General features: G+C 39.8%; 1 protein-coding gene and 1 non-coding gene across 2 annotated transcripts in view; both read left to right on the top strand.

Moving 5' to 3' along the window:
- The window catches only part of ubr4 (ubiquitin protein ligase E3 component n-recognin 4), a 57,364-nt gene that overhangs the window by 18,498 nt on the left and 16,998 nt on the right, over positions 1–21,868 (top strand). Inside the window, exons 22-62 of the mRNA XM_068325416.1 lie at positions 242–321; positions 423–551; positions 662–844; positions 1,135–1,257; positions 1,361–1,590; positions 1,708–1,826; positions 1,929–2,026; positions 2,673–2,830; positions 2,921–3,127; positions 3,306–3,407; positions 3,491–3,591; positions 4,037–4,424; positions 4,672–4,735; positions 5,025–5,216; positions 6,833–6,903; positions 7,657–7,849; positions 8,387–8,620; positions 8,782–8,952; positions 9,053–9,235; positions 9,639–9,797; positions 10,002–10,154; positions 10,269–10,496; positions 10,627–10,784; positions 10,903–11,080; positions 11,235–11,436; positions 11,568–11,731; positions 11,927–12,143; positions 12,837–13,053; positions 13,531–13,563; positions 13,832–13,895; positions 13,975–14,109; positions 15,452–15,626; positions 15,857–15,988; positions 17,188–17,309; positions 17,429–17,540; positions 18,332–18,462; positions 18,609–18,786; positions 20,226–20,330; positions 20,613–20,750; positions 21,046–21,214; positions 21,403–21,607. Of these exons, the coding sequence (XP_068181517.1) occupies positions 242–321; positions 423–551; positions 662–844; positions 1,135–1,257; positions 1,361–1,590; positions 1,708–1,826; positions 1,929–2,026; positions 2,673–2,830; positions 2,921–3,127; positions 3,306–3,407; positions 3,491–3,591; positions 4,037–4,424; positions 4,672–4,735; positions 5,025–5,216; positions 6,833–6,903; positions 7,657–7,849; positions 8,387–8,620; positions 8,782–8,952; positions 9,053–9,235; positions 9,639–9,797; positions 10,002–10,154; positions 10,269–10,496; positions 10,627–10,784; positions 10,903–11,080; positions 11,235–11,436; positions 11,568–11,731; positions 11,927–12,143; positions 12,837–13,053; positions 13,531–13,563; positions 13,832–13,895; positions 13,975–14,109; positions 15,452–15,626; positions 15,857–15,988; positions 17,188–17,309; positions 17,429–17,540; positions 18,332–18,462; positions 18,609–18,786; positions 20,226–20,330; positions 20,613–20,750; positions 21,046–21,214; positions 21,403–21,607 (6,401 nt within the window). The remainder of the gene's footprint in view (positions 1–241; positions 322–422; positions 552–661; positions 845–1,134; positions 1,258–1,360; positions 1,591–1,707; positions 1,827–1,928; positions 2,027–2,672; positions 2,831–2,920; positions 3,128–3,305; positions 3,408–3,490; positions 3,592–4,036; positions 4,425–4,671; positions 4,736–5,024; positions 5,217–6,832; positions 6,904–7,656; positions 7,850–8,386; positions 8,621–8,781; positions 8,953–9,052; positions 9,236–9,638; positions 9,798–10,001; positions 10,155–10,268; positions 10,497–10,626; positions 10,785–10,902; positions 11,081–11,234; positions 11,437–11,567; positions 11,732–11,926; positions 12,144–12,836; positions 13,054–13,530; positions 13,564–13,831; positions 13,896–13,974; positions 14,110–15,451; positions 15,627–15,856; positions 15,989–17,187; positions 17,310–17,428; positions 17,541–18,331; positions 18,463–18,608; positions 18,787–20,225; positions 20,331–20,612; positions 20,751–21,045; positions 21,215–21,402; positions 21,608–21,868) is intronic.
- trnam-cau (transfer RNA methionine (anticodon CAU)) lies at positions 3,648–3,717 on the top strand. Its single transcript has one exon. It is a non-coding gene; the product is annotated as a tRNA-Met (tRNA).

Below are 21,868 nucleotides of genomic sequence, written 5' to 3'. Positions count from 1 at the left end.
AACAAGTTAATGAAATTAACTTTCAGGTCAAATCACAAGAGAAAGAACAGGTATTCACCATAGGTTTGGAATGTTGTGGAAATTAAAACATCACAAATTTGTATGAAATATTCACTGAATTTCACCTCAGCAAATTTCACATAAGTAATCAATAATTCTTATGAGGTGTTATTTGTTTACTGAACAGGATAAATTGTGGCCTCTGATCTTCTGTTCATGTTTTTCCACCTTTTTTTTTAAGATTCAAATTTTCTACCCAAATTCTACTGCGTTCTATCCCCCGAGGCATCTGAAGATGACATCAGCAGGCTGGACAGCAAGGTGAGATTTGGCTTTTTATAAATAAGTTTGTGTGTGCGTGTTTTCTTTCATTCGCAGTCCTTGGGGATTAATGCATTCAAACATGATTTTTTTCCTTGTAGGTCTTCCCAAAACTTTTTAGTGGAGCCGTTAAGTACGATGAATTGTATGCTTGGCTTATCTCACTGCTGGTGGCAGGCTCGGAGTTTGACAAAGCAAGAAGACAGGACAACAAGCCCATCACTCCTATGGTGAGAACACACTGCATGTGAAACCATGGAGACTGTCAAACTGCTGTGCTTAACTGTAGTCCTACAGAAATAGAATTGGATACAGTGCATGTTTTTTGTCACCCTTTCAGGAGGCATGCTCCCTTCAGTATTATTTCCTCATACTGTGGAGGATCCTGGGTGTGTTGCCACCTTCGAAAGCCTACATGGAAATGCTTAAGACTGGATGCAATGATCCCAGTGAAAGTGACATTCTACACACACTGCGGTGGTCCTCACGTCTGCGGGTGTCTACCTATGTGAACTGGATTAAGGTCTGGAAATGTTAACAGTCAAACATTTTGTAAATTATCATGATGGATGACAAAGATGAGTCACTTTTGATATTGTTAGGTTATTTTACTTTTTATTAAATTACTATTCTGTTCATAAGTCACCACCATAAATAGTTTAAACAGGGTTCTCAACCTTTGCATTCCTGAAATGGATTGTTGTGTGATTTATTACCATATATTGTGCTGTGCTCAATCCAGTACTATAGTATTTTAATTTGTTTTCATTTTTGGTTATCTTGATGTATGACTGCTCTTGTTGTCATTGACAGGAAAACCTGGTGAAGCAGGGAATGAAAGCAGACCAAGCAGCCTGTCTGGTTGAGATGACAGCTGCAAAGTGCAGTACTGTGAAATACGATGTTGAGCTAGCAGAGGAGTACATTGCCAGACAAGTAATATTATTTAGTCAATCAACAAAGATAACTGTGTAACTATAGTTTGATCACACATGAACCAAAATTTGCACCTTATTGACTGTTTATAAATCTTTTGCAGATTTCTACCTTCTCCAGTGTGGACCCAAATGTTATCCTTCCACTCCATCAGTTACCCTCCCTACAAGCCATCTACACACTGGATGCAGTCATCTCTAAAGTGCAAGTTTCACTTGATGAGCATTTGTCCAAGGTTGCCATTGAGGCAGACAGCCACAAGTCATCTGAGATCACAAAGAATCTTCTTCCAGCGACATTACAGCTCACTGATATCTACACTGCCTTTACAAGGTGAGAGCAGGCCCACTGTTTCTGCCTTTATAAAACCGATCCTCAGGCTCAAGCTGTACATAATTCATCCATCCATTTATTCCAAGAAAATAATACAAGCATGTTTGTAATGACCAGGTCTTACTTGCTCATGAACATCCCAGAGGAAGGGGAGAACAAGCTCACTGATGCCAAGCTCCAAGGCTATGCTGCAGTTCTGTCCATTGGATCCACCCGCTGCAAGGCAAACACACTTGGTGTGTGAAGGGATTCTTTCAGAGGAGAATTGTGAAACATTGTGCTGAATTTGGCAATTTTTCTGAACTCACACTGTTTAAACTTTGACTTTAAATTCACAGGTCACAGTGTTATGCAGAACCTGCCGTCTGCTGTTCAGACAATATGTGAGACTTGGAACAGCATCCACACCAATGAATTTCCCAACATTGGCTCATGGGTACGAAATTAAAATTGCTTCCAAAGAACAACAACTTTCAAACATTTAATGGTTTGTAGGCAAACAGTAAGCTTCCTATAAAGCCGCTGACTCCGTGAATGTCAGTTTTTATTATAGCATAGAGGAGAAAAATCCTGATGTACAAGAACATAAAATTTACACATTACATAGTGTACAGTTTTAAAAGTCCTTTCTGGCATAATACACTCCTATTCCAAATCTCTGCAGACAAGATGACTCAAAATGGTACATCCTTAAGTATACATAATAATAATATATCTAATATATCACTGCACTTCATAGAATTATACTCAGATTTTTTGATATGATTCCTGTCAATTTTATTACTTTTTTCTTTTAATAACACTGTAAATGAGTATGACTTCATGCATGCTTCACATGCTTAACATAAAACATGTACACATTCAGGCTTTAAAGATAGCATGATGCACACTTCTATGTAATTTAGATTTAGTTATGGACAGTATAAATTCTGTTAAAGGATCTTAAATCTAAATTAGGGGGATATCTGACTGTCATGAGATGTTTTTGTACTTGTAGCACAGCCCTATTTTGCATGTCCTTTAAAATAGATAATTTTAGCAGCAGGTATGAAACTAATGGCAGGATGTTTTTCCTTTGTCAGCGAAATGCATTTGCCAATGATACCATTCCATCTGAGAGCTACATCACTGCTATCCAAGCAGCTCACCTGGGTACACTGAGTTGTCAGTCCTTACCTCTAGCTTCTTCACTCAAGCACATTCTGCTTTCTTTGGTTCGCCTCACTGGTGACCTTATTGTGTAAGTGCTTGTCCAGTTGTGTTTGAAGTCATTGAATGTTCTATGAAATGAAATTTATTCAAGATAAACATTTGCCATTTGTTTTCTCAGCACGGAGGAGCTGAATCCTTCACAGATTGTTCACACTTTATTGCCCCTTCTCCTGGAGAGCAGCACAGAGAGTGTGGCTGAAATCGGCAGTACTTCATTGGAGCGCATCCTGGGCCCCTCAGAGTCCGATGCCTTCCTTGCCCGCATCTATGAGCGTTTGGTGACTGGATGTTATAACATTATTGCCAATCACTCTGATCCAAACAGGTACATTGAGATGAATTAAAGCTGTGTTAATCATTACATTATCCTTGAATCAGAATACTAATAATTTGAAATGGAATTTTAAAGCAACTTTGTTGTTTTATTCTGATGTTTATTGGTTTGTTTTTTTACCTACAATTTTTGTTGATTCTCATTCTAATCAGCCTTGATCTTTTTTTAGTGGTTTGGATGAGTCTGTCCTTGAAGAATGCCTTCAGTACCTTGAAAAGCAGCTGGAGAGCAGTCAAGTCCGCAAGGCAATGGAAGAGTTCTTTTCTTTGAGGTATTTACTCAAATGATGAAAGAGGTTTACATTGTGTTTTTTAAATAGCTGCCCTGCTTATTTTGTGCTTATTTTTTTTCTAGTGGTGAGCTCGTCCAGATAATGATGGCGACAGCCAATGAAAATCTGTCAGCAAAGTTCTGCAACAGGGTGCTGAAATTCTTCACCAAGCTTTTCCAACTCAGTAAGTGTAGTGTTATAAACTCCTTTTAACACTTGCATGGAACTTATGGGGAACAGGTATGTAGCTCAGTGGTAGAGCGCATGCTTCATATGTATGAGGCTCTGGGTTCAATCCCCAGCATCTACAGACCTACAGGGGCACAAGCCAGTGCCACCTGTAGGCTCATCCCAAGCTCAAATAAATGCAAAGGGTTGCGGCAGGAAGGGAATCCAGTGTCAAAACTCTGACAAACAAATATGAGCGTTTATCAAAAAAACGTGCTGTAGCAACACGTAAAGGGACAAGCTGAAAGGATGTTGTTTTGTAGGTGTGCTTTAAGACAGTTTTATGATGAACTATACTATCACCTATGAAGTGATTACATTCAAATTGCATATCTTGAAAACTGCAGACGCATCAGGTTTTTCAATTGGCCCAAATCTCAAGCTGACACTGTCTTACACAGCGGAGAAGAGCCCAAACCCCAGTCTGTTGTGTCTGTGTGGCTCCCTGGCCCAGCTGGCTTGTGTGGAACCCTCTCGTCTACAATCCTGGCTGACCCGCATGACAGCCACCCCACCAAAGGACTCGGAGCAGCTGGAAATAGTGCAGGAAAACCGACAGCTTCTGCAGCTGCTCACCACTCATATTGTGCGTGACAACAGCCAGGTGGGCGAAGGGGTGTGCACGGTCCTCCTTAGCACACTCATTCCCATGGCAACAGACATGCTGACCAATGGTGATGGAACAGGCTTTCCTGAGCTCATGTTCATCATGGCTACACTTGCCAGTGCTGGACAAGGAGCTGGCCACCTACAACTGCACAGAGCAGCTATTGACTGGCTGACCAGATGGTAAGAAATAGACTTAGGTAGAATTAGAGAACTGATTATTTGTTTTTTGTCATCACTTCTTAGGATAAGGTTGCAAAAATGAACTGTTTAAAGAAAAATAGTGTCAAGTTTAGATATTTATCCAAACAAGGAAATGAGGTTTAATTGCCATAGACTGAGTTTTCAATAGTTGACATAACTGCAGTGATAAGCAGCAATCAAAAACATTTTCATGATATCCATTTACATTTGCTCTGTTCCCCTGCAGCAAAAAGTATTTAACACAGAAGAATGTTGTGGAAAAAGTGAGCACAAACTTATCCCAAGGAAAGGTATGATTTTCTTGCTATAATTTACCTTCTTGCAGTCCATCTGTTGTCAGTCACTCTGCTTTTCACTAGTGGCGCAGGTACGAAGTGACGTGCCACTGCAGCCTACGGGTCCCTCAATGGGCCAAATTTAAAATGCTTGCGCATTGACTTGCCACCCATGATTAATTGCGTTAATTTTTATAGCGCGTTAATTTGCAGCGTAATTAATCTAATTAAAACGTTAAACTGACAGCCCTAATTATAATTAATAATTTACCAACATCTAATGTATACCTTTTGCTTGATTTAGCACTCCAGCATGCTGGAATGCTCCTGCCATATCATCTCTTATCTGGCTGATGTGATGAATGCCTTGCGGCAAAGCAGTGGCCAAGGCACGTCGACACTGCTAATGGAGGGGGAAGAGAAGGCAATGGAAGTGGACTCGGACTGGGTGGAAGAGCTCGCAGTAGAGGATGACGATTCCCAAGCAGAGGACTCTGTGAGTTCTCGCTCCTTTTTGTGCAGTAACCAGATCTAACCCTAAAACTCAGTGGAATTTTTAGTTTTCTAGGTAGTGGCGATGCAGAGTCGGTAGGTAATCCATTTTTATATTTTAGAGAACTGTCACTCTGTCCATAGTAGTAAGCAAGATGTACAGTTATGTCATAATAATAGCAGTGTGTCTAAAATGTAAGTAAGCCTCAATTCTTCAAATAGTTTTTATTTTAATGCACACAAATGCATTGGGGACTCTTCACATTCTATTTAAAAACCAGAAAAGTGGAAAAAGTCATTGAATGTAATATTTTACAGAAAGTCAACAAACAATGTTCAAAAAAGAGTACTGCTGAGTTCAGTTAGTGATGACATTGATTATGTGGGGGGGGAAAAAAGTTAAACAAGTGACCTTTGGTTAAGGATCAAGGCAACTGGTGCTGTAGATGCTGGCTGTGCATTTGTTCCTGAAAAAGAGTAAAATTCAAGATATTGTTCAGAAGAAGAGTGCTTTTTAATTGAGAAGTTTATAAAGAGGGGAAAAACTATAAAGAAGTGGAAAAACATGATAGGTGTTCAACTGAAGTTATAAAGGCTTTAAAATGGCAGCCAAATCCAGAAAGCAGTTACAATTTGCCAAAGACTACATCCACATGCCTAAGGAGAAATGGCGTAAAATTTTGTAGACTGACCAAAGTCACATTGGGTTGTTTTTTTGGGTCTAAGGGCCACAGACAGTTTCTCAGATGAACCACGGACACTGAAATGAAGCCACAGTACAAAGTGAAGACAGTGAGGCATGATGACACAAGCATCATGATATGGGGATGTTTCTCACACTATTGTATTGGTCCTACTTATCAAATACCAGGCACGCTGAAAAGTGCCTTTTGAAATGTGTTTCAACAAGACAATGACCACAAACACACCCACAAGCGAGCAAAACCATGGATCCAGACAAGCAGCATCCAACTATTGTATTGACCAGCACAAACCCCAGACCACGATTCTATAGAAAACTTGTGGGCCGACTTAACAAATGCTGTTCAAGATGCAAAACCAAGAATTGCAGAGGAATTGTGCAAACTAGTGCAATTGTCCTGGGCTGGAATGCCTGCTGACCGGTGCCAGAAGTTGGTTGACTCCATGCACCACAAATGTGAAGCAGCTATCAAAAACTGTGGTTATGCAACAAAATATTAGTTTGATTGTCAGGAAAGTTGAATCTTCAAGCATTTCTTAGTTTTATGCAGTACATTTGAGTTTTAAAGAAAGATGCCAACACTATTTTTTGAACATTGTTGACTTTCTGTTAAATATTATCATATTCAATAACCTTCTCAACTTTTCTTGCTTTGAAATAGAATATGAAGTGTCCCCAATGCATTTGTGTGCATTAAAATAAAAATTATTTGAAGAATTTTGAAGTTTACTCATTTTTAGACACACTGCTATTATTATGAACATTACTGTATAATCTGCGAAAAAAATGTGACCCCCTGTAGCCTCTCCGAGTGCTCTTGCTGTTCTGATTCGGGGTGGAGAATGTTGGTAATTTTTACAAATGACATGAGTGCATGGGGGGCTGTCCATTTTGACATGTTTGTTCATGTTTGATAGGATGAAGACTCCCTTTGCAACAAACTATGCACCTTCACCATTACTCAGAAGGAGTTCATGAACCAGCACTGGTAACATAATGTTTATTATTTATTGTGGTTTTAGTTTATATTTTAATTTAGACTAATTTTTTTGTTTTTTTAATTATGAAAAATTTAACACTCTTTTAAAGATATTTTTGTAAAAACTACCAAGATTTCAAACAAGTACAATTGCTTCAGTTACATGGTCATAGACAGATACTTTAGTTTCAGTGCAGCGTCAAACGCTGAGATTGAGGTAATAAACCACATGTTGCTGTGCAAACATGTAAAATGCAGTTCACAGATTTGTTGTGGAAAACATGACTAATAACCAATGAAAAACTGCTGGAAGTAGAAAGTCATACAACCCTTGTCCAGCTTTCCCAAACTGTGACCACCTGTGGGGTTTTATTGTTCGATGGATGAAGAGAAGCGGCCCATGAATATCATCTATGCAGCAGGTTACCAGGAAATTGGAAAAATGTGACATTTCTTAGTCCATGAAAACAGCACAGGTCTATCATTTTTTTCACATTATGATGTGTTTAGTCAATGGTGAATCCATTGAATAAATGCCACTCATGACTGAGTTGGGATTTTTTTCTTAACAGTCACCGGCCATAATACAGCAAAGGTTTCTTTTCATAGACTTAAAACCAAAACTTGAAGGAACCTAATGACTTGTTATGTCTGAAATATGGTCACAATATAAAAATGTGTTATCTATGCTGAGGAAATTCTGTCCTCACGAAATCATTGATATTATATGCAACTACTGTCCTGGTGCTTTTCATTCTGCAGGTACCACTGTCACACCTGTAAAATGGTGGATGGGGTAGGTGTGTGCACAGTGTGCGCCAAGGTCTGTCATAAAGACCATGAGATCTCCTATGCCAAATATGGCTCTTTCTTCTGTGACTGCGGTGCCAAAGAGGATGGCAGCTGCCAGGTGAGACCGAATACCTCAGGTCATCATGGGAAGAGAACAACAGCGGTAACTTTGGCTTGCAAGTCATTCCCCCATCGACCTCCATCCAGTCATTTCATTTTTTCAGTGCCTTAGCTAGCCCACGCATGTGGCCAGAAAATCACATAATGAATGTCAGCATTTTGTTAAGTGAGAAGGCCAACTTTCCTAGCTAACTTTATATTATTGTTTGTTTTTTTATATGCATGTAATCAACCATCAGTTACATTTTACCTTCAGTTCTGTTCATTCCAATGTCATTCTTGTGATTGCAGTTGTGATTATGTTGACTCATAGTGGTTTGTTGAAATGGATAGCCGAGTATCGATATTGGCATGCAGTAAAGAAAATTGAATCTTCGTGTTTTTGTTTGACTTTGCAAGTAGATGAAAGTGAACCGCCATCAATCACTTTGATGCTCATTTATCTTAGCTATAATTTGCAAATGCAAACAAAAGCAAGTTATCTTAATTGTTTGATGTGCTTTCATACTCAGTCATGTATAAATGCCAACATCAGTAATGTTACTGTTCTAACTGTACTACGTTGTCGTTTTATTCTCAGGCCTTGGTGAAGCGCAGCCCCAGCAGCGGCATCGGCTCCACTCTGAAAGAATCGTCTGCATTCCAAAGTGAGCTGCGTATGCCTGACAGTGCTATCCGCCACCAGAACGCCTCACCCTCTGACAAGGGTAAGGTCACCATCTGTGACGGCAAACCAGGTGATGAAGATAGACCCAAAAAGAGCAGTGTGTGCAAGAGCATTGAAGGCTGCCAGGAGGAGTTGCTGACACAAGTGGTGAGAGAAGATATGTTATTCTGTTTTGGAAAAACATTGTCTCGTAACTTTTTCTTTTGTCTGTTTTGTACTTCCTCTTTTACTTCTTAAATGAACAATAACACTGGCGTTTTTTTAATACTTTGTGCTTCAAACCTTTTGATGCTCTTTTTCTTCCAAAGATGGGATCATCCACTGCAGCAGTCATACTGGAGATGCTCATGTTTCTAATGGAAGCCATTCAGGCTAACTTCCAGCAGGCATCAGCAGTAGGAAGTAGCAGCCGTGCTCAGCGTGCCCTCAATGAACTGCACACTCAGGACAAAACTGTGGAGATGACAGACCAGTTAATGGTAAGATGATCTGTATAAATTGGAATGGTTACACAAAAGATCATCTTTGTTATCCTGTAAGCTGGTTTAAAAGCTAAATTCTAAAATTCCTTTTCCTCAGGTACCCACGCTTGGCTCTCAGGAAGGGGCTTTTGAGAATGTGAGGATGAACTACAGTGGTGACCAGGGACAAACTATACGCCAACTCATTAGTGCACATGTCTTGCGTCGTGTTGCCATGTGTGTCCTGTCTTCACCTCATGGACGCCGCCAGCACCTTGCAGTCAGCCATGAAAAGGGAAAGGTAAGAATTTTAAATGATTAAGCTGAAACTTAGAACATTAAACATTACATCTTGAGTTGAGAATTTATGTACAATTTAATTTATAATAACACATAAACTCGTATCTTTGGGAGTTTTTTTAGTTTTCTTTTTTTTAAATAGTATTTAAGACCATGCAGATCCTATTCCTGCATGGCCTTAAGTACTATAGGAATGAAGGAATTAATAAAAATATGATGGAAGACAGTGTCAATTTAATAATTATCATTACTTTTGAATTTAAATAATGTGTTGCTTTCAACCTACTAAAGTTTATGAATAAATTCATATAAATATAAAAAATATTATAAATTATAATTTATAATTTATAGTTTCTTTTTCTTGTTTGTTGTAAGCTATTTTGTCTCCATCTTCTACTCAACAGATTACAGTTCTGCAGCTGTCTACTCTCCTAAAACAAGCTGACTCAAGCAAGAGAAAGCTAACACTGACCCGTCTGGCCTCTGCTCCAGTCCCTTTCACTGTCCTCAGTCTAACAGGAAACCCTTGTAATGAAGATTATCTGGCTGTTTGTGGCCTCAAGGTCAGGAAACCAACATTATTAGAAGAAACTATTGAAGTGAAAATCGACAACAAGGTTGTTTTTTGACTTATGAGAAAAGACCCAACCTTAAAAACCTGTTAATCATCAAGTGGTTCTTCACATTAATTTTGGATTATTCATTTTTTGTAGAAAATTTCCTGTAAATGTATAGAAATTGGGATTTGATTTTTCAATCTTTTTCAGGACTGCCATGTACTGACTTTCAGCAGCACAGGCTCTGTGTCTGACCATCTGGTGTTGCACCCACAACTGGCTACTGGAAACTTCATCATTAAAGCCATCTGGTTGCCAGGCTCCCAGACAGAACTTGCCATCATTACAGCTGATTTTGTAAAGGTATGAATTACGTGTGTGATGGAAAAGCATCACATCGGCTGAACATACAGCACTAATGATGCTTTTTGTGTTGAACACCTATTTTATACACTTTTTATCTCCTCCTTTTTACAGGTTTATGATCTGTCAGTGGATGCCTTGAGTCCCATGTACTACTTCCTGCTCCCGAGTTCAAAGATCCGTGATGCTACTTTCCTTTTCAACGAAGAAGGAAAAAATGTTATTGCCATCATGTCATCAGCAGGATACATGTACACTCAGCTCATGGATGAATCCAGCAGTGCCCAACATGGACCATTCTATGTCACAAACGTTTTGGAGATAACCCACGAAGATTTGAAGGTTAGCAGGTTATAGTCCTTTGATAAAGAACATGGAATCACTGTGGTGTGTGGCTACTTCACATCATTTTTGTGGGTTTTTTGAAAATTTTGAAAGCAAAATGAAAACAAACTTTTCTTTGTAATTCCAGGATAGCAATGGGCAGGTGGCCGGTGGGGGTGTGTCAGTCTATTACTCCCATGTGCTTCAGATGCTGTTCTTTAGTTACAGCCAGGGAAAGTCCTTTGCTGCCACTGTTAGTCGTAGCACCACTGATGTGCAGAGGCTCTTCCCCATCAATGTCAAGGGGTAACATGTCCACCATATGTACAAATATACTTTCTGCCAGTGCACTGGATCTAAGAAGTATAACATGTAAGCAAGTGCACTACTCATGTCGACATCTTTATTGTCCTGTCTTCTTTAGCTCTAATGGCAGCAGCAGCGGTAAAATGTCACCTGCTCTATGCCAATGGTCTGAGGTAATGAACCACCCAGGCTTATTGTGCTGTGTGCAGCAGACAACAGGCATACCACTGGTCATCATGGTCAAACCAGACACCTTCCTCATCCAAGAGATCAAAACTCTACCAGCCAAAGCTAAGGCAAGCACACTGTTGAACCTTAACATGCACATACCATTTGATAAAAGTACTTTTTAACATGATTTTGTCTTGCTGATCTCCATTTTGAATGTATTAACATGCTCTGTTTGCTTTTGTTGTCAGTATTTTAAAATTATTTTTTTGTGTACCACAGATACAAGATATGGTCGCAATCCGACACACTGCCAGTAATGAGCAACAGCGAACGACCATGATTCTTCTCTGTGAGGATGGAAGCTTACGAATCTACATGGCCAATGTGGACAATACCTCTTACTGGCTCCAGCCATCATTACAGCCCAGCTGTGGTATTAGTATCCTGAAACCAGTCCGCAAGCGCAAGGCTGCTGCTACTAGTGAGTTTGAGGCTGAGAAAGTGCAAATATTTTTAATCACCAAAAATGAAAACAAGCGGATTCCAATGTAGATAATAGACTGATATTTTTATGGCATGCACACGTCTTTAATGCTGTCGTGTTACTTTCAGCCACCCGTACCTCCAGTCAGGTGACATTTCCTGTGGACTTCTTTGAGCACAATCAGCAGCTGACAGAGGTGGAGTTTGGGGGCAATGACTTACTGCAGGTCTACAATGGACAGCAGATCAAACACAGGCTTAATTCGACAGGGATGTATGTGGCAAACACAAAGGTAGGCACATTTCAACAAAAATATTCTGTTTTTAAAAAAAGATGCTATGGGTAATGGATTGCTTCTATTATGCATGTATTTGTTTTTTTCTGCAGGGTATTGTCAGTTACAGTATTTAAGAATTAATGCTAGTATTAGTGACTACTATAACCAGATTACATCAAACAGTATATTATCAATGTTTTTTCTACCTAGCCTGGGGGATTCACTGTGGAGGCAGTCAACAACAATAGTTCAATGGTGATGACGGGCATGCGAGTGCAGGTGGGCACTCAGGCCATCGAGAGAGCTCCTTCTTACGTGGAGGTCTTTGGTCGGACCATGCAGATAAACCTGACGAGAGCCCGCTGGTTTGATTTCCCCTTTACCAGAGAAGAAGCACTGCAGGCTGACAAGAAGTTGTCTATTTTTAGTAAGTAATTGCATTATGTTAAATGGATAACCTGGGGTGCCGCTAGTCACCCCAAATTCATTGTTACTTAAAAGTCCCCTTTTTTCCATCATCCCCATAACAGGACAAGAATGTAATCATCAGTATCTCCGTATGTCCATCCATGTCCATTCATTCTTAGTCCCTTTAGGGCATATTATAAAAGCAAATATTATTTCTTTCTCCAGACCACACACATAGCAATCATCATAAAGCTTTTTGATATTTTAAATGTTCAAAAAGTATTTTTTTTGTTTCCATGGAGCCACTGGGTGACTGAAGAGTTCATTTTGTCTCAAACTATATGTCCTTGCTTTGCTGAATGTCACACAAAAATTTGTTGGGATAAGTTTTTATATCCTTTTGTGTTTTAATTTTTTGACAATTTTTGCTTTTTGAGGGAACTTAAAAATATTCAGCTTGTTCATTTACATATTTGGGTATATAGTAAGTTTTTGATCTTCATTTCAAATGACTTCTATTCAATCTCCAGTAATGGGGCAATCTTTATCATAACTCTGTAGCACAATTAAATTATTAATGTACCTATGCAGTAAGCTTAAAACTTACTGGAGTTAAAAAATGTTGAGTGTGTTTAACATAAATTAGACTGACTAGCTGCAGTTTTAAACAAACCCTTGTAATGCAATTTCACCTTTGTATTCTTTTTTAAAGTTGGAGCATCTGTTGACCCTGCTGGAGTCACCATGCTTGATTCAGTCAAAATCTATGGTAAAACTAAAGAGCAGTTTGGTTGGCCCGAAGATCCACCAGAAGACTTTTCATCTGCCTCGGTGAACAATGTCTGCAGTCCCAACCTCAACCAGGGCAATGGCAACTCTGATGGAGACATAGCTACACCTACCACCACTAGCGGCAGTGTACTGGAGAGGTATGGTCTTTTCACTTGGGGGTTCATAAAAGCAGTGTCCCCCATCATTTTGTTAATTACACTTTATGTAACTGTTACCATTTCTTTGGTTTCCAAATGGTTTCTTTGTATTGTCTGTGTATGGGTAAGACCCTTGTTGGCAAATCAGTGTTCATTTTTCATTAGAACATATGATATTTGTTTTTTATAGAAGAATTACATTAATATGACATGTGACCACTGCAATAGGTTCCATATCGCCCATCCCTGACGTAGCTCTTGTTCATTGGTCCAGCAGTGTAGCAGGAGTTAAGCACATATATTAACAGTGGGGTTAGGTTATCATTAGAGTAATCAGTGCATGGCTATCGTGATATCATCTTTTCTGGCATGCTTCTTTTATGTTCAACTGAATCATACAGTTTCACTTGTTTCTTTCAGTGATCCTCACAATTTGTTTTTGTTCTTTTCTTTTGCTCCCAAAAATAATGTAAAAAGTTGTGAAACTGAGTCATTATCAACTTTGGACCGGTTAGTAACTGCCCTTTCTCTGCTTGTTTGTGTGGTTTTGTGCATGTGTGCAAGTTTGTGTGTCCATGCTTGAGACTGTGAACATGCCACGCACCATTTCCACTTGTGTACAACAAAAACACTTATTTTTAAAATTCTTGCATTGAGTGTTGTTTTCGCATTTAGATCAGCACAGATTGCAAAAGGTTGAATTTTGTTTCTTTGTTGGTTTGAGTGATTTTAAGGTGAAGGCTACAGTAGAAGCAGTATTGATTTTATTTCATTTCAGGTTGGTTGTCAGCTCCCTTGAGTCCTTGGAAAGCTGCTTTGCAGTTGGTTCGTCCAGTGAAAAGGTGACATTTTTTTCTTAATAGCATATTTCAAGGAAAAAAAATACTTTTAAACATGCAGCATGTTTTCAACTATTTATAGGAGAAAAATAAGGCTGCGGCTTTGGAGTTGGCCACTCTACTTCTGTCTATGCCAACTCCTACTGGTGTTCAGCAGCAAACCAAGGGACTTCTTGCCAGCCTGCATACCAGTCGAACTGCCTACCACAACCACAAGGTAAACAAATGTCAAAGGTTTTATCCAGTTCATTATAGGTCAACCTGGAGATCAATCAACACTCAAGAGACCTTAGATTCATGGCCAGTTAATACTGCAGAGAATAAAAATCAATAATTAAAAAAAATCAAACAAAGATGACAAATCCAAAATGCAACCAACCAGGTTTTCTCCAGATTCTAACTCCCATTACAGTAGTTTTCTTTGAAGATGGTTGAGAAGTAACATTAAATGAAATACTCAAACATCAGACCACACAAGAATCTCCTGTTCAGGATGTGTTGTTGTTCCACGCAACAGAGGAAGTTTCTATCACCAACCCAACGACATTTTGAAGTACCAACTTGGTGTTTTGATAAATGCGCTTATGTACAAACTTATGGTTACATGTTCCAAACACTTTATGCTTTCTACAAAAGCTGATTATGATTGGACTGCAAGCCAATCAGAACACTGCACTGGTTTGCAGATTGGTGAGCTAAAGATATTGGCACATTCGATTTCAAACAAATGGCAATGTTACTATGACTCAGCAATTTCTGCATTGGCCCTCTCCCACAGCTCGAATGTATTTTGAAAAAATGGAGCTTAAAAGCTACAGTAATTTGGGGCTGAAAGATTTCTGAGAAGACTGATTAGCATCAGCTGATAAAGAATAAGTTGTAGAAACGTAACTGCTGCACTATCAAGAAGTCCATCGCATTCCGAGGTGGTTGCTTTTGATATTCAGTTAATGCAGTACATTTTGGGGGATGGGTAATCACAAATATCAACAAAAGCACAGATCCGACCACTGATTGAAGGACTTAAAAGAACCAAATGGGCAGATAGTTCTTGTAAATTGTTATCTACAACTTCAACATGCAGTACTGTTAAAAAAAAGTTAAATGATCAGATCTGAAGGCTTTTACTGTACAGGTGCATGAAGTAAAAATAGCTGCACATTTCTTTTCAAACATAGGAGCATTCTGTGAAGTCTCCTATGGAGGTAGGTTTGGAAGGTTGTCAAAGTTTCCTGGGTTATTGACGAAATCAAGTAAGCAAGGAATCAACCAAGGATAGATCCCGTCTCAATGCATTTCGGCCAGTTAATGTTTTCACCCGAGTTACTATGTATATTTGGGTTATAGCAGGATTACGTGGGAACTACTTGAAAGATTTTTATGACACTTGGTGGAAGAGTAGGGCATAAACAAAAACAAGCAATGAAATTTTCGTATATAAAACTCGGATACCAATAGATACATAATTATTTGTTCCAAAACAACCTCAGAAGTTGAGTCTTTCATCATGACGGGCTTTAGAACTAATGCAAAATGTAATATTTTCTTCCTCACTCCAGGATCAATCCTTGTTGAGTAATGCAGTGCAGTGTCTGAATAGCTGCAGCCGTGAAGGGAGGGAGCTTGACCCTGACGTTTTCCAAAGAATTGTGATCACTGCTCGCTCCATTGCAATTATGAGACCAAACAACTTGGTGCATTTCACAGAAACAAAGTCTTTACAGCATGACTATGGTAAGTTTTTGTTTGAGACAATCTTTGCCCAAGGAGTATAAAAGTGTGTAAGTCTATGTGTAAATTACTCATTAGCAATTTACGTATTGACTGAATGTGTAACCACATCGGTGGTTACACATTCAGTAAGTATGTTTTTACTTGTCACAGAAATTCTTCTGATTAGTTGTTTGTCACTTTGACTGTCTGCATGGCTTATTATAATTTTTATTTTTTCCTTTCTAACCTAGAAATGACAGAGGATGGGCAAAAACAAGTGGATAATGAAAGCTGCAATTTCATAATGCAGCTAATGAATAACTTCTGGAAGCTCCATGCCCTGAAACCAAAGAATGCCTTTCTTGCTCCTGCTTGCTTGCCTGGTAAGTTCAGCGTTGGACACCACACTTAAATGTACTTTTACAAGTACATTAAGTGCTTGCAAACTAGGTGGAGATTAACTATAACTGATCTATACCTTTGCTAAAACTTATCTAAACTAGTCTTACTCTTAAAAGTTATTTATCACATGGAGAGAGGGGTTCTGACAAATCTCATTTTATCCTGATTGAAGTCAGTAGAAATTAAAATGACATATTTGACATTTCAGCTAAGCAACAGTTAGCATTAGCAAATCAACCTCTTCGTAGTTAAAATTACAATTGGATCATGTTGTGTCGATGAATTTTGAAATATCAACTCACGTCTTGCACATAGTAAGGTTTGAAGTAAAACCAAATGGACTGTTGCTTTAGTAGACCCAACAAATTTTTTATTTTTTTTTTGGTGATAGTGATAGCAATGTCAATAAGCACATGTCAGTCTAGTTGTCATTCAGAATACGTATATCCAACGGAAAAAATGTGTTGCAAATTTCGTACACACAGCAAGTTTTTTTTGTGGTATGAACATATATCTTCTGTGTCATATTACATTCCATTGTAAGCTTGATTCATTTTTTTAAAATTGTAATTTAATTTTATACACTCGTCTGATCCCCAAAGGGAAATTAAGAGCACAGTCCAGTTAGTAAATACTGGACTTCAAACGCATATATGTTAGTACAAACTAACACGTAGCACCTGGCCCCTGTAGCATATGCACACTCACACGAGGGTTCCTGTAAGCATGCAAGGGGAGGTAGTGGCGGACAGCCCCTTTGTGGAGCGTCCCAAATGAGCAACTTGTAAAGGGGGATGGCGCCTTGCTCAAGGGCGCCTTGGCAGTGCTCCGGAGGTGAGCTGACACGTCCCACTGTCAGCTCACACTCCGGGTGTTTTTTTTTGGCGGGAGCGGAAATTGAACCGCCGTTCTCAGGAACATTGGACGACCTGCTCATTACATTGACCGTGTTTGACTTTCAACCTTAATTGAATATTGTGAAAAACTGCTTTGAGCCTCCTGCACTGACCACAATGTAAAGGAAAACAGTTGCTATGGGATAATGAACATGATTTGTCAGCTCAGATTTGGAATATTATGTGGAACATTTACAGTACTCATAAAGCATTCTGTCTTTTACTTATTGCACATTGTCAGATTTCTATAATGTGAACTGAAATCAATGTTTTTTTCTTTTAAGGGCTAACTCATGTAGAGGCAACAGTAAACGCCTTGGTGGACATTATTCATGCATACTGCACATGTGAACTGGATAACATCAATGTAGCCTCCAAAATCTACATGCAAATGTTACTGTGTCCAGTAAGTATTGTACTTCTGTTGATTGCTAGTAGCATAATTGCATTTTTGTGGGGTACTGCTTTGAAGGGCGTCACAGGCAGCCTGTCGTTGGTTAACATCTGTCATTAAATCAATTTCAGGACACAGGAGTGAGCTTTGCATGTAAGCAGGCTCTGATCAGAGTGCTTCGACCAAGAAATAAACGACGACACGTGACCCTTCCCTCTCCACCACGCTCCAACACTCCCATGGGTATGTTTGCACTGGCTGCGTACTTTGTGGGTGAATGTTATTTCTGAAGTGCGGGACATTAAAATATTTTTGGGTACTTGTGGGTTGATATAGATATGATATCGATATCATGCTTATGCAAAGTAAAGCAATTTCTGAGTAGTTAAAACCTCCCATGACCATGTGTGGATTTGGTTCTCTGAGGCTACATAGACATTGGAGGTCAAAATGATAGTCTTATTTTTTGATGTACTGTATGTTTGCTCATTTATTGGAGAGGATAGATCTGTGATAGATCATGAAATCTGATCTGTTCAGTTTTGATTTGGGCTACTTTTCTAAGTTGGCCTGCAATTATATACCCTCTGAAATGATGCCAACACAATCTTATGTACCAACTTACCAACTACCAACTTATGTAGTGTTTTTTCCTGATCACACTTGCATCACTACTCAAGCTATCAGCAATTGCAGAGGAGTTGCAACATGGCTGAGGCAGGATTGACAGGATAAATAGATAAATTGCTGATGTGTTGTCACCATACTACTGGTAGCAATGCAAACCGTGCAAAAAATGAATACATGCAAAACTAATTTATTTGAATGTTATGGCAATTACAGTACATTTTCTGTTCATCAGTATGCTTGTTGTAAATATTTGGTCATTATACAGACCCTTTACACTGATATCAGATGTGTGTCACATAAAAAGACGAATGTGGACAGTCACGGAAATAGAATTTAGAAAAAAATTTGTCACTTTCAGCAACAATGTGAACTTGTATTAAAATCATTTGTTTATTTCTAATCAGGAGACAAAGATGATGACGACGATGACGATGCTGATGACAAAATGCAGTCGTCAGTGCTGACTGGAGGAGACGAGGGTAGGCAGGAGAGCCAGGAACAGGGTGAGGTTGACCATGGAGACTTCGAGATGGTGGTGAGTACAAATGTTATGCACGTCAAACCTCAGACAAATCTTGAAAAAAATTCTAAATATGAATACAAAAATAGCTTTCCCTGGCATGTTGGGTAAATTTCAAATTGGATACAAATGTTGAACATTAGTTTGATTGACTCCTCCAGTCAGAGTCCATGGTCTTGGAGACAGCAGAGAATGTTAACAATGGAAATCCATCTCCTCTGGAGGCCCTGCTGGCGGGTGCTGAGGGGTTCCCTCCCATGCTCGATATCCCTCCTGATGCAGATGATGAAACTATGGTAGAGCTGGCTATTGCTCTTAGCCTCCAACAGGATCAACAAGGTTAGTGACCCTAAAATTAAATATGAAAAAATAGTTGTGTGGTGTGACTGCCTGAGAGTTCAGATATTTTCTGTATGTGTAACAGTACAGTAATCCCTCGCTTAGTCACACTTAAAGATGCACGGCTTCACTACTTTGCAGATTTTTAGTAAGTACAGGTAATCGTCGACTTACGACCTATGCAACTTACGACCGACCGACTTTACGACCACAATGTCCGGGCAACGCGGGCATTCCCTCCAGCCACAGTACTCACGCTCTGAGACTCCCGCGCTCTCTTCAGTCCCCACGGCGCACACACGCTGTTCAGTCACACTGAGATCAATAGCCCAGCCCACTACTGATGGGCTGGGCTGCTTAGGAGGCTGTGACGGAGAAATGTATGAATGGCGTATGGAAAAACTGTCAAGCGTTACGTGAACTCTTATGCTGGATTTGAAAGTGACGAAGAACTTGATCAGATTCGAGAGAAAATAGTGAAACTGGCAAAAAACCTCTCCTTGGAGAACTCACGAATGATTGCGCTGTATGAAGAACTGATCGTGCTGGAAGAAGAAAGAGTGGAAGAAGAAGAGAGAAGAGAAGCAGAGAAAGAAGAGGAGGAAACAGAAAAAATGTTCACCACCAAAGGCTTGTCGGAAGGCTTTTCCCTGTTAAATAAACTCCGTGCACACTTTGAAGAAATGGACATAGAACATAGAAACATTTGCAAGGATTGAACGGATGGCAAACGACGCTTTCCGTCCATATCGTGAAATTTATGAGGAGAAAAAGAAACGAACAATTCAGACAAAGCTCACAATGATTATGAAAAGATCGTCTCCCGCTCCCACCAACCCACACGCTGCCCCAGCTGACAATCCGGACGACCCCCAGCCAAGAACCAGCGCTGCTGGATTTAATTTTTACTTAAGAGTCGATTTACGACCAAGTCGAGTTACGACCGGTCTGTCGGTCCCAATCGCGGTCGTAAGTCGACGACTACCTGTAGTCACGTGATACCGTACACTCATGCTATTGGCAGACAGCATCCATGTGTGCGCTGCGTTCTGAGATTCACGGAACGCAGCGCACTTCCGTGTATTAAAGAAACACTTGTGTTTAAGCGCTTTAAACAGCCTATCAGAGTGTGGGGAAAAGGTAATACAGATATCAGGTGGTTTAATGCCAGTATGGGGAGGGTCATAAACGTTTAATTTACCATAAATAATAAAATAGTTTGGCGCTATATCGCGGGATTTTGTTTTTTACGGTCCTGTAAAAAACAAAAACTTGTGATGGATCATCATACAGTATACACTGCATCAATAAAATATGACATTTGGTTAAACTCAGATGATAAAGCAAACTGGTAAATGAAAACAGAATAAGTATTACTTTGGAGATCATTATTTTTTATGCAGGCTGCTAACGTGTGTGACATATTTTGGTGTGTTTAGGCAGTAGCAGCAGTGCTCTTGGCCTTCAGAGTCTTGGCCTGTCTGGCCAGGCCCCAAGCTCCTCCTCACTGGATGCTGGCACCCTGTCAGACACGACAGCATCAGGTAACAAGATGACTTCTATGGTAGAACATGATCTGCAGCGAACAAGCTTTTAATATTACAAGATCTCAGTGGCTACCGAGTTTTCATTTATCAGTTTTATCTTCATGTGCTTGTTTGCCTTTCTTACGTCACATTTGATCAAATTAGTAGGAATTATAGTTGTATTTATGCATTTTAAAGCATGCTTTATAGCTTTGTGGAACACTAGTATGATCTAAAATCATTTATTCTGGCCAGTTGACCGTGGTTTATGTACTGTTACAGCTATTGCTATGATTTCAGCCCCAGCATCAGATGACGAGGGCAGCACAGCTGCTACAGATGGCTCAACACTGAGAACCTCTCCAGCTGAGCATGGTGGCAGTGTAGGCTCCGAGAGTGGAGGTTCAGCAATCGATTCTGTGGCTGGGGAACACAGTGGTGGGTGATTTCAGGAAAAACACCCATTACCCTGAACACAACCACAATCGTGTTTGTTATGCTAGGCTGTCAGAATTCAGAAGCGGATATGTGCTTTTCTGTAATTCATCTTTACATACTGATTTCTAGACACTTTAAAGAACCTTCTACTCTTTTTGGAAAAGTTATTAAAAAATTGCCTTGATAATTTTCTGATAAAATTTACAACAACCTGAGCACCATCAAACCACGTTGATTATCATACAGTTTATCTTTGTTTTGTACTTAAATGTGATATTTGCTCATGTTCCTACAGTGTCAGGACGCAGCAGTGCATATGGAGACACAGCAGTGGAGGGTCACCCTGCAGGGCCAGGGAGTGTAAGCTCCAGCACTGGAGCCATCAGCACTATCACTGCCCAGCAAGAAGGTGACGGTTCAGAGGGAGAAGGAGAGACGGAGGGGGACATCCACACCAGCAACAGGTGAGGCATCCACAATGTCAAGTTAAAGTTGTACTGATGGCAAACATCTCACATCTTTTCTCCATCATCCATGTTTATGAGGAATAAATGTTTTCGGGGAGCAGTGCAGTCTCCCCAAAATAATCCCATATAAAGACTTATTTTGTCGAGTTGGTTACAACTTCTGATTATTTTATTTTGTTTTGCAGGCTACACATGGTCCGTCTCATGCTTCTGGAACGCTTGCTTCAGCACCTTTCTCAGCTCCACAATGTCGGTGGAGTTCAAGCCATCCCGTATATGCAGGTCATCCTCATGTTGACCTCTGACCTGGATGGTGAGGATGAAAAGGATAAGGGTGCATTGGATGACCTGCTAGCACAGCTGATTGCTGAGCTTGGCATGTACAAGAAGGTAATTACTGCTTGTGATGAGGAAGGCTCAAGAGGCCATTGTTACATCCCACTTCGAAGCGGTGATGTATTGCGATTGTCAGCGTTTGTTCGTTCGTCCACCAAATATCTTCTCAACCGTTTTAGATGAAACAAAAAGCATATTACTCGGGCGGCAAAGGGGGGGATGAAGGTGAGATTATGACCTTGAACTTGAGAAAAGTAGGTCACGGTGAAATTTCAACTTCTGTACTCTGAGAAAACCGGATAAGATATAAAGATG

Source organism: Antennarius striatus, chromosome 2 (genome assembly GCF_040054535.1).
Source record: "Antennarius striatus isolate MH-2024 chromosome 2, ASM4005453v1, whole genome shotgun sequence".
Taxonomy (NCBI): domain Eukaryota; kingdom Metazoa; phylum Chordata; class Actinopteri; order Lophiiformes; family Antennariidae; genus Antennarius; species Antennarius striatus.
This window is presented reverse-complemented; position numbering and strand designations above follow the sequence as displayed.